Genomic DNA, 16,601 nt, shown 5'->3' with positions numbered 1-16,601 from the left:
ACCCAGGACTTGCTGCATGACGTCCTGCCCGTCGCCAGGCCTCTCTGGATGCTGCGACCGGGCCAAGGGCCCGGGCCAAGGGTGACATTCTGTGGACCCTTGGTGTCTGACCTGGGCTCTGGCAGGGGATGTGGCCGCCCCGGGATTCAGACGCAGCCCGGGCCAGAGGCAGGGAGGAGGTGTGGAGCTGCGGGGGCCTGGGAGGATACAGGGAGACCAGCAGCAGGACAGGCTTTGAAGAAGAGGCTGCACTTGAGTCCCAGCGGGGGAGGGAAGCATGGACCCTGCAGGGCGGTCTGTGGGCAGCTGAGCAGAGCTGGGGGGTGGGGTGGGCGGGGCAGGGGTCCCCGATTTGGGGCCTCTGGGGAGCCGCCGCAGCCTTCAGCTGGGGAGGATCCTGTTGGGTGTCTCCTGGGGGCCAGCCAGGCCCAAAGGGGGAGCAGAAACAGGGCAGGACAGGTGAAGAGAGACTGTCCCTCCACAGACTGCGGTTTGGGAGGCTGGAGGACAGAGGAGGGAGTGGGAGGGGGTGTGGAGTGATGGGGCCTGTGCGTGGGATCCTGAGAGGGTCCTGAGGCCAGCTGGTTCCCCCGTCGGGGATCCGGGCTCCCTGGGGGTTCGCTAGGCCGTGGGGAAGCATCAGTCCCAGCGAAGGAGACGGCTGGGGGAGGGCTGGGGGGCGCCGGGGGGGCCTGCAGGGGCGCCGTGGGACGAGGGCCAAGCGGGCAGGGCTGCATTAGCAGGCAGTGATCTTGAGGAGCTTTTACTCCCCTCTGGAAATCTGCCTTAAAGGCTCAAAATGCGAATGGTGACGGCCAGTGATTTTCACTGCAGAATTATCCGGAAACCACCTCAGTATCCAGCCGCAGGAGATTTCTTCAGTAAGCCCGGTCCAGACTGAGGGTGGCTTCTTCTACAAGTCCACGCGCCATGCTTTCTCCCTGCTTGTTGGGGCGCTCTTTCTAAAACTGGCGCTTGCTCAAACCCCTCCTGCGGCTCCCCACTGCCCCCACGGCCTTGCCGGAGCCCAGGCGCCTCCTCCACCTGCCCCACGCTGAGACCCGCAGCCCCCATTCTGCACAGGAAACCAGCCCTTCTCACTGGTCCGCTTTGCTCCTCGGGCCCCTTCCTGAGCCTTTCCAGCACCCCCTCCCCCCAGACTCCCCTTGCCCTCTGAGCACTTCCTGCCTCTCTCTCCTCGTCTCTCACCCCTGCAGCCTTTCTGCTGTCAGGTCACCCTGTGGAATGTGGGTGTGTCCAGTGCCCAAGCTGGGGCGGGGCTGGGGGTCAGCCCAGGCGAGCTGGCCCCTGGGAGCGCACAGACCAGCAGCACCGCAGCGGGCCCTGCCCCGGCCAGCCCTCCAGCCGTCCCCAGGCCCAGTCCGCCTGCAGCCCCCCCCAGGGCCCCCGCATCTCTCCCGGGCTCCGGCTGCTGCAGACCTCTCAGGTCCCGAGCCCCTAGAAGGCAGCCCCCGTGCAGGTCACGGCAGGACGGGGCCTAGACGTTTGTAGTAAAGGAACAGACGCCCTGAGGCAGGGCTGAGGGATGGAGGAGCACCCAGCGCAGACACCGGCTTCTCAGCCTCGAAGGCCCCCGCAACCCTGGCTCGCGCTCCGACCTCCCCCCTGCAGCCCCGCCTCCTCCAGCGCCTGCAACCCTCCCTCTGACCACACAGGCCACTCGCGCCTCTGCCCCTTCTCCTCCCGGCTCGCCAGGCTCCTCAGCGCCCACCCCCGCCGGCAGCCGTCGGGCACCCCGCCCCTCCGCGAACTGGGCCCGCGGCCTCACCCCTTCCCCCTGCCCCGGGCCAGCCCAGCCGAGTCACAGCCCCTGCCCTGGCCCGCGGGTGCCTCCCCCAGCGCGTGGGTCTGCGCCCGCAGCGGCCAAGAAGGAACCCTGACCTTGGGTCACCGCCCTCTGGGGTGGTGAAGCGGGAAGGCTTCACGCCTCCCGGGGCCCCTCCATCGGCCCGCCCTCAGCCGCGCGGCCCAAACCTGGCCCGTGGGCCCCTCCGGCCGCTCCCGGCCTCCCCAGGAATGCGCACGGGCCGGGGCGGGTGTCGGAGCAGGCCAGGCCGGGCTCGCCGGGACACGCTTGGGAGGGAGCGCGCGGGGGCGTGGAAGGCCCCGGACTCCCCGTGGGCCCTGCCGCACCCAGGTCGTTCTCGTGGCCAGAGGCTTCATCGGGATCGCGGGCCTGCAAGTGGGCTGCTCTGCTCGGTGGGCACAGGCCTCCTGCTCTCCCCGAGCATGCACCCGGCCTGGCTCCCCACACCCCACACCCCCAGAGAGAGGCACCCCCGAGAAGGACACCAGGTCCCGGGCAGTTCTGTGGCCCGAGGACTGCCCGGCTGGGGAGCGGATGTCAGTGGGGAATAAGGTAGACCCTGGTCCTGCTGGGACAGGCGGGGGTCATCTTGGGAAGGCTCCCCAAGGGCCACGCTGCTCCGGCTCCCGGTCTTGGCCTTCCTCAGTGCTGGAGCCCAGCTTGAGTCCCCTCTCCTTGGCTGCGCGGGGCGGATAGAGAGGTCGCAGACCGGCCTCCGGGACGAGGTGCTGCGGCCGTCATGCCCACCTGGCGGGTGCGGGCGCCCCTGGCAGGACGGGCGCAGGAGGCAACGCAGGGCCCAGCCACCCTCCAGGGTCCTTCTGCCTCTCCGGAGCTCCTGATCACACCCTCACAGCCCCCCCGCTCCGGCTCAGAGGGCAGCCCCGTGTCCCAGGTCAGAGGTGCCCGGTGGCGTTTGAATACAGGCCACACTGAGTGGGCAGTTGTCGCGGGATCAGAGAGGCTGCGAGGGGTCGGGGGTGAAGGCGAGGGCCTTCGGGTCCGCCTGCCGGGCTGTGGCACGCTGGGGTGAAGCCCAGGACATGCTGGGGTCCCTGCTGGTACCGGATGGTTCAGCGCCCCGACCAGCGCCAGGCTGGTCTCAAGAGGGAACGCGGGGGTGGAGGGAGGTGACCAGGGCAGGGCCGGGCCGGCTCCCCTCCCCCGACTGGCAGGCTGGGAGGGGCAGAGCTGTGGGCCATGGAGGCAAAAGGTGGGGAGCGGACCTGGGTCCACAGGTGAGGAGCTAGGACCACCCCTGCGGGCAAGAGAGTCAGGCGCTCCAAGGGCGCCCGCCTGGACCCCCCCCCCCAGCTTCCCCTGTGGCCTGGCTGGCAAGGCCTGGGCACGCCCAGCTCCCTGGAGTTGGCAGGGATCAAAGGGCGGAAAGCCGTCCTCCGCCCTCGCCCACTGAGACAGGAATCCGTGGCCCCGGGGGACGGAATCCGCAGCCACATTCCGGGTGCCCTGGTCGCCACAAGGCAAGGGTGGGGCAGGGCTGAGTGCCGAGACTGGCACCACGGAGCGTGGGAACCGTGCCTCTGTGCACTCCCAGGTAGGCGGGCGCCCTCCGCCCGGCCCTGGCTGTGGCCTTCACCCCTGCTGCCCTCCTTCAAGGGTCTCAGGAGGACCCAGGAGGGGTTCACATTGCCAGGCGCTGGGGATTCCTACGGAGGGTGGGGACCGAGTGCCCCTCACTTCCCCAGGGGAGACGCGGCCCTGATGCCCACCAGGCGCCCTGGGCTGGCAGACCCCGCCCCGTCCCAGCTGGCAAGGGCAGGGCGAGCCTGTGGGGTGGGCCGTCCCTGGCAAGGGGCGCATGTAGCACCACACACGTGTGCGCACACCCTGGGGCAGCAAGCTCCCTGGCAGCAAAGCCGCTTTGCCTGTCCGGGCTGCGGCTCCGCAGCTCCCCGGGACGGTCAGGCCCCCACTGGCCGGAGCAGGGCTGCCTCGGCCCTGCAGACCCCGCCGCCGTGGGAGCCCAGCCGGCCACCACGCTCTGCCCAGGAGTCGGCCCCTTCCGCCACCCACCCCCACTCCAGCTCCCAGGTGGGGAACAGGCCCAGAGAGCTCAGGTGACTTTCCCAAAGCCACACAGCAAGGAAGAGCCAACACAGCAGATTCAAGGTGCCCATGGAGAGACCTTGAAGACCTAGAGCTTGTGCCCTCGAGAGCCCGGGGCGGGGTGGGGGCTGCACCCCCTCTCACGCCTGTCTCCTCACCTGGGAAGTAAGCTCACAGTGGCCACCTGGCAGAACTCTCCAGAAACCCAGAAGGCGCTGGCGGAGGGCCAGGCTCCTCCGCTCAAGCTCCCAGCAACCGCTCAGCCCTCGGGAAGCACCCTAAGGCCACGTCTGAGGCACGCGCCCCCTGGTGGCTACCGACGGCATGAGGCCCTGTCCCCTGCCCCTGGTGATGGCGTGGCCTTTGGGGGGGGGCAGGGGGCACATGAAGGGAAGGGGAGAGAACAGGTCTGGGGGGAGGAGCTGTGGGGGCCACAGGCAGAGGGCCTGCGGGGCCGGAGCGGCATCCCGGGGGCCGGTCTGTGTGCAGAGACGGAGAGTCTGGGGAGAACAGGTCTCCCGCCAGGGTCTCCACTGGGCGGGCCCCGCGTGCCAGGTCAGGAGGCTGGAGCTGATCCCGAGGGCAGCTGAAGGCCATTGGGACTGGGGAACAACACGGCGTCCCAGAGGACGGCCGTAGGGGAAGCAGGGATGGGGACAGGGACAGGGTCCACCCTCGAGAGGGGGCAGCCGCAGCTCCAGGACTGGAGAGGCTCCTGTCCGGTGACCCCATGGTGCTCAGAGGTGGCCAGTCCGATGCTCTGGTGCCACCAGACTAGGGACGTGGATGCCAGCCCTCAGGGTCTTCTCGGAGATGGCCTTCACCCTCCTTCAGACCCAAGTGCCAGGTGGCCACAGGAGGCCTCCCCCTGCCCCTCCCCACTCAGACCCCTCCCCCCACCCCCGGCCCTGTCTTGTCCTCCGTGGGGGTCACCACAGCACCGACCCAGGAGGCCTGGAGTCAGAGTTCGCTGGAGATGTGGGTGAAGGGAAGGACTTTGACAAACCAGCGAAGGAGGAGACTCATGTGGGTGTCCCGGTCTGCCCAGGCTCCCCACTTGTCCCAGCCTCAGGGTCAGAGCCAGTGAGCTACGGGATCCAGGGGGAGAGGGATGGAGCTGGGGCAGGGAATGACTCACGGTCATCCACTGGCCCTACAGCATGGGGGGGAGGGAGGCAGGCAGGAGCCACGCAGGGGGGACCATGGTCACGTAGGCACATGGTGGGCGAGGCCAGGCCTTCTCTGGCCTTTGGGCCTGGGGCTGAGCGAGGGTTCAGGCTGGGGTGGGGGGCAATTCCTGCCTGGTCTCTGGGCACAGGGCAAAGGGACAAGCCTTGGCTTGGAGCCCTGTGACCCCTGCCCCTTCAGCTCCACCACGGTGAGGCCTGTGGGGTGCGGGACAGGGCAGGGCTGAGAGCCAGCTGTGGGGTCTGCTGGGGAGGGCACCTGACTTTCCTCCTCACCCCAGGAGCATTCTCAGCGTCCCCTGGGGAAGGGGCTCCCTGCACCCTAGGGCTTGTGGTCTTGGCCGTGACTGCCCCCAATCACCCCTAAGAGGACACTTCTTCCCTGGGAACAGTGGATCAGAGGAGCCCTCCTTTCTGGGCCCTGCTGTCACCTGGGACCCCTTGGCCACACATCTGTGCTTGGGACACCAGCCTGGCTTCCCCCGGCATGGGGTGCTGTGTACTTCCCCAGAATCCCAGATGAGCCAGTGAGCGCAGGCCCGGGGAGAGGAGGAGGAGGGGGCCTCCAGGGACTGGCATCTGAGAAATGTTTACACAGTCCCCACCTAAGGGGTGGGATTGGCAAACACACGCTCCTGTGGACACACAGACATACGGACACGCCTTCTATGGGCACGCGTGCACACACACTCCCAAGGCAGACATGCGCCAGTTTGGTGAGCTTGCGTTCATTCCAGCACGCACCTTCACACACGGGAGCACAGGGCACACCAGCACGCATGGGTGTGAGCGCACCCGTGCTGGAACGCAGGCAGGGGATGGGAGAAGTCGGCTCTGTGGCTTTGGGTCCTCCCTGCTCCCCTTCGTCTTCCGCCCACCTGCCCCAGAACGGCCTCACGCAGGTGCCCTGCGCCTCTCCAGAGCTCCAGACGGCCCGAATCCTCAGGGACCCGGATCTGGTGGGAGCAACGCCCTGGGTGCAGTGGGGAAACGGAGGCACAGACCTTCCAGTCAGGTGTCCCAGGCTGCTGGGAGCCAGGTGCAGGGCCCTGGGGCAGCAGCAGGGGGAAGGAAAAGGGCCGGGAGCAGGGGTCTGGGTCCACCCCGCGGGCCTCGCGGATGGGGTCTCCTGCGGTCCGGCTGGCCGGCATCCGGGCCGCGGGCTCCCCAGGGACTTCCAGCCCAGAGTGTCAGCGCGCTCGGCCTCGCCCCCACGGCCGCAGCTGGTGGTTTGGCGCCCAGCGCTGGATTCCCGAGGGGGCGGGTGGCCCCTGGGCTTAGGGCAGAGTCGGGGGTCGCCTCGCACCCCCAGAGCGGCCCTGGCGGGGGCGGGTCTCCGCTCAGCCTCCTCCGTTTCCGTGCCCCGGGAGGGCGGGAGCTGGGGAGGGACGTTCCGGGGGACCCAAGCTCACCGCCTTGCCGGGGGCCCTGCCCTGCGGGTCAGAGGGAGGACGCCGGGTCACGGAGGCCCGCCTGCTCGCGCTAAGCCCTGGGTGAGTGGGGGGCGGCGTCCGGAGCGCGGGGGCGAGGCTCGCGGTGCCTGGAGCTCCGCATCGGGAAGGCAGACGTAGCGGCGGGGTCCCCCCCAGGAACCGCTGCGGGCCCGCCCCACGGGGTCAGGCCTCGAGCCCCGGCTCGCCGGGAGACGTCCGAGGGCCCCGCCCCGCCCCGCAGGGCTCCGCCCGCCGCCCCCAGGTCCCGGCGCGCTCCGGTCGGCCGCGCGGCCAGGGTGGGTGTGCGCGCCGCCGCCGGTGCCCGCGGGGCCTCTGGGCGGGGGGAGGTCGGGAGGGGGCACAGGGACGGCCCCGCCGGGACCAGAGGCTGGGGCGGTTGGGGCAGGGCCGTAGGCGGCGCGCGGACCGGCGGGCTCCGGGCCCTGAAAGGGTGAGGGCAGCGGCAGGGAATCCCTGAATCCAAGGCGGGGGCAGGTGCCGCCCACCCCTGCTGTCCCCGGGGCAGATGCCTCGCCTGTCCCTGCGCCTCTGAGCGCGGCAGGCCCGTTCACTGCCCGGGAAACTGAGGCCCCAGGTCTGCAGCGCCTCTGGCGGGAGTGCGGGGTCCGGCGCAGGGAGCGGGATCGGGCGGCAGGGAGCGGGGTCGGGCGCAGGGAGCGGGTGGGCGCAGGGAGCGGGGTCGGGCGCAGGGAGCGGGGTCGGGCGCAGGGAGCGGGTGGGCGCAGGGAGCGGGTGGGCGCAGGGAGCGGGGTCGGGCGCAGGGAGCGGGGTCGGGCCGCAGGGAGCGGGGTCGGGTCGCAGGGAGCGGGTCCGGCGCAGGGAGCGGGGTCGGGTCGCAGGGAGCGGGTCCGGCGCAGGGAGCGGGGTCGGGCGCAGGGAGCGGGTGGGCGCAGGGAGCGGGGTCGGGTCGCAGGGAGCGGGTCCGGCGCAGGGAGCGTGTGGGCGCAGGGAGCGGGGTGGGGCGCAGGGAGCGGGTCGGCGCAGGGAGCGGGTCGGCGCAGGGATGCTGACAGCCCCAGGAGCTCCTGGGGGGCGGCGCCGCACTGGAGGGGAGAAGCGAGCCCTGCGCGCGGGCTGAGTGGGTGGCCCCCTCCCCGTGGACTGGGGGTGAGCCCGCCGCTGCGTGGCCAGCGTGGAGTGACCCGAGCCAGGCCCGCAGGCGCAGAGCGGGCAGCGGCCACCAGGCGGCAGGGCAGCGCGGGGAGGGACGGAGGTTGGGCCTGGAGCCCGGAACCCTGTTCCTCAGATGCGCTGTCTCCGGCCTGAGCGCGCCTTCCGGGGAGCTGCCTGGTGGGACCACAGGTGAGGAGCCGCGGGCATCAGCTCATCCGGCAGTCCCTGCGCGGGAGCCCAGCAGGCAGGAGGCTCTCTGGGGTCCTTGGGGGAAGGAAACTTTAGGCTCCCCCAGCCCCTCTCGATGGGGCAACCTCAGGCTCCCTGTGATTTGCTTCCCCTACCAAGTGGAGTCAGGGACAGGGGAGCGCCTAGGCTGGTGTCCCTCCTGGCTCCCAGGAGAAAGGGGGCGGGGGGGGGTGCTGGGGAGGGCTGACCCCTGCAGAGCTGCAGGACGGGAAGGTGAGCCCTGGGCTCCACTAGGGCAGTGGCTGAGCCAGCAAAGTGTCCTCTGGGACTAGAGGCTCCTGACGTGCCCCTGTGCTTTGGTCAGGGCCCAGCCATGGCGCTCTGGGACCCCGCAGCGGGGAGGGCACATCTCCGCCAGGGCCTGGCCGCTCACAGACGGCGATACCCTGAAGCACACCCAGACCCGCTGGCCCCGGGCTTACCTCACGTTGTCCCTCCTGTCCCAGGCACTGTGGCCTGTCCCTCCACAGACAAGCTGTTAGCCAGGAGGCAGCAGGGAGGGATCTGGGGGCCAGAGGCGCTCCACAGCTCCGAGAGCGCAGGGGAGGGGCAGCCTCTGTGCTCCCGCCAGCTGACCCTGATCTTGGCGCCCCTCCTTGGTCTGTGGTTTGGGGAAACGTCAATCACTTCGTAGAAATATCTTGTAGACTTTCTGTCTGGAGGCAGCTGGGGATTCCCCCCGTCGCGAAGAAAAGTTCCCAGCAAACTTCCCAGCACCGGCACAGCCTGAGCCATGAGTCACTTACTGTCTGGGGAGCAGGCTGGGGGGGCCGCCTGCAGCAGGGACCCCCACCCTGTATCGAAGCTTCGCTGTAGGCACCAGCCTGAGGGCGCTGTACCCTGGGGTGGGCTTCTCCCTCCCGTGGATTTTGCCGGCCCTCTGCCCAGGGAGACGTGCGCCCCACCGAGGCCCAGCTCCGTGGAGGTGGGAACAGGTGCGGCCAGACTCCCGAGAGCCCTGCTGCCCGCACACCTGTGCCTCGAGCCGGGGCCCTCCTCTCCTCTTTCTGCTGGTGTTTGGGGTGGGGGGGAGTCCAGGACCAGGAGGGAGCAGGGATATGGGTCCTGGCATCTGTGGGATGTGAGGGGAGAGGGCAGGTCTGTGTCCCCAGAGAGCCCCTAGGCTGCCCCTGACCCCTCTGTGCCCTACCTGCCAACCCAGACTTTGGGCTGAGATGATTGCTGTGAGCCCTGGAAGCTACACGGTGCGGCTGCCCTGGGACTGGCTGAACGAGCACGGTCAGCGGACAGATGGCCCCTCAGCCCAAGCCGAGCCCCGAGGACCCAGGCCCCGGGCATCACGGGGCCGGATACGCGCTCGAACAGCCTCCTGACCCTGAGAAACGCTCAGATGCCCGATGGCAGGGACAGCGTTGTCCCAGAGCCCGGGTGAGCGGAAATGGTATTTATGACCAAGTAACTGAAATGGAGACATTCAGACCAAAATATACCCTTCAGTGGAATTTGCGCTCCCCTCAATGCCCGGGACCTGCCTACCTGCCGCCCTGCGCCCCAGCCGCCAAGGCCTCTGCCTCTCCCAAGCTCTTCCCTTCATGCAGGCCACGGTGCCTGGTTTCGACAGCCGAGAACCAGGGCTAAGCCTGTGCAGTGTGGGGTTAACTCAGCCTGGGTCGTCCACACCCTGCACGGCTCAGAGAAAGGTTTGGCCCTTGCCTGGCATGTAGGAGGCAACCTCCGAGCCCTCGGAAGTGCGGATACCGCTGTCCCTTTGCTGGTCAGGAATCCGTGCACAGAAAGCGGCAGCACAGTCCTTGGGGGTGGCCGGCGGTGGCAGCCATCTGTGGTCCCCGGGACCCAGCTACAGGGCCTTTCTCCTTTGGGTTCCCGCTTGCCAGGGCACAGGCCCGGGAGCGGCGCTGTCAGTCGGAGTTAGCGCCCCAGGGGAGGAAGGGGGGCTTGTGGGGAGAAGGGAAGGAGTCGAGTGAATGGACAGAGAGACGGGCAAGCGGCTGGCTGGGCAGAGGGTTGGACGGACCGGTGGGTAGGTGGACAGACGCAGGAGGGCATTTAGGGGGGCGGCTGGCTGGAGGGAGGGATGGTGGTGGGTGGATGGTGGCGGGACAGAGGAGGGAGGGATGGGGCGTAGATGGACGGACGAAAGGGGCTCAGGACAACTCTCCCTAAAATATGTCATTTTGGTATACAGGCTACTTTGAGCTGGAGGTAATTAAGACCCTGTGGGCTCAGGAGAAACTTTTCTCCCTTCCCTAAACACCTAGAGGAACCTAAACTGGGAGACTTTGCCAGAATAAGAGGTATCAACAGAGAGAGTTGGCGTGAGTGACCCGTCTGTGTGGTCGGGCGGGCATCTAATTAGTGAACGTGTGTTCTCCTTCTCGTGGCCCTGTGACCGCCGGCTGTCCCCCTCTGCGAAGCCCCGCCCCAGCCCCGTCCGAGGCTCAGAACGGCAGCGATGCCTCCTTTCACCCTGCTGTCTTGGGAGCTCTCCTGCGGGCGGTGGTCCCGGTACGGACAACATTAATTCGTTTTTCTTCTGTTGACCTGTTCCGTGGCCATTTTATTCTTAGACCACCTAGAAGAGCCTTTGAAAGGCAGAGGGAGGTATTTCCCCCCAGCAGGTAGGTGGACGGGGCCGGCCGGAGGGAGGCGTGAAGGAGCAGCGGGACAAGTCGGGACTGCGGGCTGGTGCGGGGCAGCACGTTCGGTTTCACTGTTAACCGCGCTGAGTGTCTGAAAATACAACGCGGCGTCAGGGAAATTTGATGGACAGACGCTGTAGGACATACACTCGCAGTGCTGGGTATCTCGTGGGCTCGGGACGAGACGTGATGGAAATTTTAAAATACCCGGAACCGAAGGGTAATAAAACAGTGCGTGTCCAGACTCGAGGGGACGGCGGCGCCTCAGGGAACCAGTACTAACGTGCACTTCGGAATAGGAGGAAGCCTCGGGCTGTGTCAGCGGGGCCCGAAGCTTCGGAAGCCTGGGGGGGGGGGGCAGCAGCTGCAGAGGGGCTGGAAGAAGGAGGGGTGACAGAAATATTTCCTGCCTGTGGCGTCAGCTGTGACCCACCCGGACGCCTTCGTCAAGAGTCTGAGCCACACGCCGCCTAAGTTAGCCCCAGCTTTGTAAACCGGATAAAAAAGGAAAGTCGGGGCAGAACAAGCCCGAAGGGAGTTAAAAAGCGGAGATAAAACACAAGATCAGAGATCAATGAGCTGAAGAACAAGGCACGGTCAAGGGCGAGGAGAACGAAGGTTGGTTCTTCCAAAACTTCGTCCCCCACGGAAGCAGACCAGCTTGGGGCGGGAAAGTGGAGAAGCAGGAGCAGACAGCAGCAGGTGACGCGCATCGTTCGACCGTGAGCCGCCGACGGGCAGACGGTGCTTGCAGACCTCCCGCAGGCGCCGGACACACAGGCAGAGGTGTGTCGGGACTCCACGGTGTAGACAGTGTAGGCACAACCCAATTTAAAAATGGGCCAAAGGTCTGACCGCGGCGCCAAGGAAGGGCGACGAGAGGGCGATCCCCAGCCGGTGTCGTCAGGCAAATGCAAATTAGAGCCACGGCGTGGTCCCCCGGCTCCCTCGGACGGCGGGGACGGCGGACACCTGCGGTAGCAGCGCCGTGTGGGACAGAGCCGTGCGGCCGCCGAGGACACCGCCGGGGCAGCCGCTGTGGGCGCGGGCTGGGTCGTTCCTCCCCCTGAGATGACTCAGGATTTCCACCTCCGGGTGTTCCCTCGAGAGAAATGGAAACGCATGTTCGTGCGGAAGCCGGCACGTGAGTCTTCACTGCAGCGGGGTTCACGATCGCCTGAACTGGAGAAACCCGGGGGCTCTTCTCCCGCAGAGGGACAGTCGGCTGTCGGCCGGCCAGACGAGCACCGCCCAGTGCCAAGAGAAAGGAGCTGTTCACGGACAAGCCAGGCGTGGGTCTCCACGACAGTCCCTGCCGGGCAGGGTGGCTCCGCAAGCCCGTGCGAGTCCGTCCGTGCTGTTCTGGAAATGGCCGGAGCGGAGAGGGGGACACAGAGCGGGGGTCGCTGGGGTGGGGTGGGGCGGCGGCACGAGGGAGTTTGGTGGACAGAGCCGACTCTGGGCCGGGGACGCAGCCGCCGCAGCTGTGCACACGCGTCGCACTGAATGTCCCGCAGTGAATGCTCCTGCGTGCAGATTAAAAAATTTTTAAATGTAAAAAAATCAATTCAGTCAAAAAAGTGTTAACGAGAGAATCTGTGCACACCCGCATGCCAGTGTTCCTGGAAGCAGATGAGACAGGAGCATGGTTAGACCAAGAGGAAAAAAGTTTCACTCGTTGTATGGCCAGCAGGTCGACTGAGGCAGTGTTGTTTTAAGACTTTATTTATTTATTTGACAGAGATCACAAGCAGGCAGAGAGGCAGGCGGGGGACGGGGGAAGCAGGCTCCCTGCTGAGCAGAGAGCCCCATGTGGGGCTCGATCCAAGGACCCTGGGATTATGACCTGAGCGGAAGGGAGAGGCTTAACCCACTGAGCCACCCAGGCGCCCCAAGGCAATGTTTAAAAGAGGTCCTGGGTGGGCACTTGGGGCCCAAATGACCCATTTTGCAAACGAGCCCGTGGAGGCGACTGGTCAGAGCGCAGAGTCCCGCAGCTGGCTCATGGTCCGCTCTCCTGACCACGTCTGCCGGGGACACTCTGCTCCCACAGCAGACAGGAGCCAGGCAGCACCCCCGCCTGGACCGCAGCTAGGACCCGGGGCTGCAGCTGTGGACGGAAGCCTGTCCCCCACCCCCACCCTGTTCCCACCACACTGACTGGGGTTTCTGCGGTTCAGCCTGGGGCCAGGGACACTTGGATCGCAGCCTGCTGGGACATCCACAGGAGAGACTGGACTCTGCAGAGGCCAAAGGGGGCAGTAGACCGGGTCTTCTAGAACAGCCATCGTCCCCGCCCCCTCAGGAAAGCCTCAGGGCCGGATAGTGGTGCCGGGAACCAGTGAGGACCCCAAGGCTCCAAGAGGGGTGCACAGCCTCCAACAAAGAAGCCACAGGTTGCCGGGGAGCAGGGCTGCCGTTTCGCAGAATCAGGCTGGGAGGCTAATCTGCTGGGCAGGGTCACGCGCGCGCAGGACCTGGGACTCTGCCCAGGATGAGTGGCGGCCGTGGGAGGCGTCCAGCCTGGAAGGAAGAAGAAAACCTGCGTCTGCACGTGCCGGGGTCCCACCAGCTTCTTGTGACGCAGGAGGAGCGGAGTGGGGGAAGGCACGGGACTCGGAGTCAGCCCGGGAGCCCCGTGCTCCTCCGCAGACTCAGGAGCAAACCGGGAGGAAGCCGAGCGCGCGTTTCCTTGTCTGTGGCATCGAAGAGAACGAGGTGCTCACGGGCTCAGGTCTCTGGGGACGCACCAGCTCTGCACAGCGGAGCTGCCCAGGGCGAGGCGCGAAGGGAGCGGACTTGAGGCGCGGTGGGTGCTCGCGGATGGAGACCGGCCGGAAGCCCCCTCCAGGCTCGCTGCAATCCCCGAGACGTTTTTGGCAGAAATAGAAAAATCGTCCTAAAATTCCCGTGGGGTCTCAAGAGACACCAGTCGCGAGGGAACCGATGCTGGCACGGAGATAGACACCTCCCGTCCGCCCCAGCGCGGCCCGCAGAGACCGAGGGAGGGGGCGAGGGGCAGGGGCAGGCCCCGGAGATGCAGGGCCCCGCGGAGAGGAGGCCAGACGGGGACGGTGCGGCTTGACACCGGTGTCCCACTCAGCACAGACCCTGCCCGAGCTCCGGCCCTGCCCTTCCATCCAGAGGGGCAGCTCCGCCCAAGGGCCTACCCATGACACCCCCCAGGCCTGCCTCTCCTGCTTCTCACCCCAGAGCTGCCCGGCCCAGCGGAGCCCAGCCTGACGAGCCGGGCAGCCCGCTGGGGCCGCGGAGCAGGGAGGCGGGCCCAGCAGTCCGAGCGCCGCCCTCGCTCGTCTCACCTGGCGCCCGGCGCAGGGTTCCTGTGTGCGCGTGTGCTCGCGGGTGTGCCAGTGCGTGCGTGGGCTGAGGTGAGCGAGGCTGGCTCTCCAGGTGCACGCGGGCGGGGGTGGGAGGAAGGTGCCCGGCCCGTCCAGGTGGGCGGCTCCCACGGCACCCCCGGAAGGAAGCCGAAGCCCAGGTGGCGGTGGCGGGCGGCCGCGCAGTCTGCAGGTGAAGGGCAGGAAGTGGAGGCCGCTCCCGCCCCTGACCTGGATTCTGCGGGGGAGGGGCAGGGCGTCCGGAACCCGCGGGGGCGACGCCGGCGAGTCGGGGCTGCACAGCCACACTCACCCCTTCCTCCACCCTCCAGTCGAGCGGCACCTCTTGGGTGGGTCAGCGGCACCCCCTTGCCCTCTGCCCTGCCCCATCTCACTGTGGGCAGGTGCCCGAGCCTCCTCCGTGCCCCCCGCACAACCATCCACTGGGCAGTGCCAGCCCTACCCCTCCGGGCCGTGCGCAGCGGGTCCCCCGCTCCTGCCCCCTCTCTGTCTCCTGGCCCTGGGTTCTCAGGCCTGGCCACTGCCCAGCCTCCCCGCGGCCCTCTGGCCCTTGTCCTCACCCCGAGATGTGGGTGTGGGACGTGACCTCACAGCCCTTCCCTGGTAGGGTCTCCCGGGCAGCCCCGGAGACTAGCTGCCCGCCCCGCGCTCTCGCCCTCCCTGCAGGCTCCAGGGGCCCCCGCCCCTCCCAGCCTCCCCCTCTCGGCCCCTGCGCCCCAACAGTCTTACAGACCCCAGCCCCCTGCAGGGCTTCCGGTCACCCTCCAGGACCGCGGCCATCCTCCCGCACCCCAGCAGCCGCCAGGAGCTCTCTCTGGCGCCCGCTGACGTGAGGGGCCCCTCCCCGGGCTGCGGGCTGCCGGAGGTCCCGGCAGAGGTCCCCTGCCCTTCAGAACCCCCCCAGGGTGGTGCACACAGCAGGTGCTCTGTAAGCGCCCCCCCCCACCGCGGCCCGGCGCCCCGCCCTGGGTGTTACCAGGCTGTTGAGAACAGAGGGTGGCTGGAGGCTCGTTACCCTACAGAGGAAACCAAGTCGTTTCCGCTCTGAATGGCGGGTTCAGGCACCACCAGGGTTTCTCAGGCGGCTGCTGTCTAGGAGGGACCAGCCTGCAGGGGGTGGGGGAAAAGGCGGGAGGAAGGGGGCCCCACCCTGGCAGTCCCCTGCCCAGTTCACTTCTGCTTTTTTCTGTATTGCAGAAGGCACCAGCAGGAGGACGGCCCAGGGTCTCGAAGTCCAGGGGTGAAGACCCCGCAGCATGGGGCTCGCCCAGGCCCCGTGGGCAGGACGCCTGGAGGCTTCGGCCACCGCTGAAGGCCTCTGTCCCCAGCTCCAGGGTTTTCCCAGGACAGGGCATGAGGCCAAGCATGGGGGGCTCCGAGCTGCAGCCTCTGCCTTGGCGGGGGGTGCAGAGTGACCGCAAGCCCTCCCCCTGCCCACTCTCCATCAGGGCTCCCCCAGCATGATGAATCATGGCGGGGAGGGGTTGGCCTATGACTCACGGGGTCTGTAGGGTCGTGGGGAGACATCCCCATAGACCTCAGGAGCATCCGCCCCAGCTGTGAAACCCAAGAATGTCTCCAGAAAGGCCAGATGCGCCCCTGGGGGAGACATCGCCCGGGTCGGGGACCACCGGGCGAGGCCCTGGCCTGGCAGTGCCGCCAGGGGGTGGGGGTGGCTGGGGGTCTCCCTGAGGCAGGAGGAATCCAGCGGGAAGGACCCAGTTTTCATTTCCCACCTGCTGTTGACCTTGGCAAGGGGACCTGGGGGAACGAGCCAGAAAAGGAGGTGCACGCTGGGGCCCCGTGTTCTGTGAGCCTTGCTGGCCTCCCAGCCACGCGGTGCTCCGTGCGCAGTCTCCGTGGCTGCCTGCCTTCCGCTGGGCATCTGGACAGAGCTTCCTGCAGCAGCCAGGGGAGAAGGGGCCTGGGTGCTCGGGGATTCATAGGTCCTTCTGTGTCCAGGGCAGCCGAGATGTCCTCCGGCAGTCTTCCGGGAACTTCCTGGGTCTGTGGTTTCACACGCAGCCCACAGGTGTGCTCATCCGCCATCTGTCCCTCCAGAGCCCGCTGCCCCCTGCTGCCCCGGCCGTCCTCTGCCCCCAGACGGCCCCACAATGTGAAACCCCCAGTTTTCTTCTGAAGCTTTGCCGTCCTGTTTCCCGCCTGCTCCGTGACCCCCTGGTGCGGGCCTTTCTGTCTGCGAGGAGCCTTGATGTGCCCCAAACGCCCACCCAGCAGTGGCCCTGAATGGCAGGCCGCTGGGTCTGTGCGCTCTTCTGAGAGCGGTTTCCGCCGAGGGGGTCTGCTCCGAGGACGGTGGGCGCGGGGGCACCAAAGTAAATGGGGTGTGGACCCTGCCACCCATGGGCTCGCCCACTGAAGGGAGGGACAGGTGGGCCCGCAGCAGGTCCCTCCAGCAGGACCCGGCATGGCTGCGACCCCTCTGCTGAGCTCTGGGGCCCTCGGGTGCCCCCAGTCGATAGCGGTGAACGTGCATCCCCAAAATAGCCGCCAGCGTGTCCCTTGGCACCTGCCGCCACGAACAGGTGGCCCTTCCTCCAGCAGCACTGGGCATCACTGCCTCCCCTGGAGGCCGCAGTCCTGTCCGGGGGCGTGGAGGCCGCAGCTGCCGCTCATGCCGGTGAGCCTGGAGTCACGCGGTGGCGGCTTCAGTCCTGCGCAGCTATCTTGCTTCCAGGGCGAGGCCCGACGGAGGGGGCTTT

At 67.7% G+C, this 16,601-nt stretch overlaps 1 protein-coding gene across 9 annotated transcripts; it reads right to left on the bottom strand.

Moving 5' to 3' along the window:
* Window positions 1-12,308: 12,308 nt before the first annotated feature.
* LOC123943225 lies at window positions 12,309-16,072 on the bottom strand. 9 transcript variants are annotated; one of them, XM_046007206.1, is made up of 4 exons: window positions 15,615-15,964; window positions 14,855-14,894; window positions 13,840-14,095; window positions 12,309-13,042 (listed from the first exon to the last, which is right to left on the bottom strand). In XM_046007206.1, exons 1-4 carry the CDS (start codon window positions 15,761-15,763, stop codon window positions 12,795-12,797), a joined length of 693 nt encoding a protein of 230 aa, XP_045863162.1. In that variant the 5' UTR covers window positions 15,764-15,964; the 3' UTR covers window positions 12,309-12,794. The 9 variants fall into 9 exon arrangements, 8 of the variants coding, with proteins under 8 accessions (XP_045863162.1, XP_045863164.1, XP_045863166.1 ...); XR_006818595.1 differs by lacking the exon at window positions 15,615-15,964 and having other exon boundaries at window positions 13,840-14,044; window positions 14,855-15,606; XM_046007208.1 differs by lacking the exon at window positions 14,855-14,894 and having other exon boundaries at window positions 13,840-14,044; window positions 15,615-16,070.
* Window positions 16,073-16,601: the final 529 nt, after the last annotated feature.

Source organism: Meles meles, chromosome 6 (assembly GCF_922984935.1).
Source record: "Meles meles chromosome 6, mMelMel3.1 paternal haplotype, whole genome shotgun sequence".
Taxonomy (NCBI): Eukaryota; Metazoa; Chordata; class Mammalia; order Carnivora; family Mustelidae; genus Meles; species Meles meles.
Note: the sequence above shows the minus strand (reverse complement) of the source record. Positions and strands in the feature narration are given on the sequence as shown.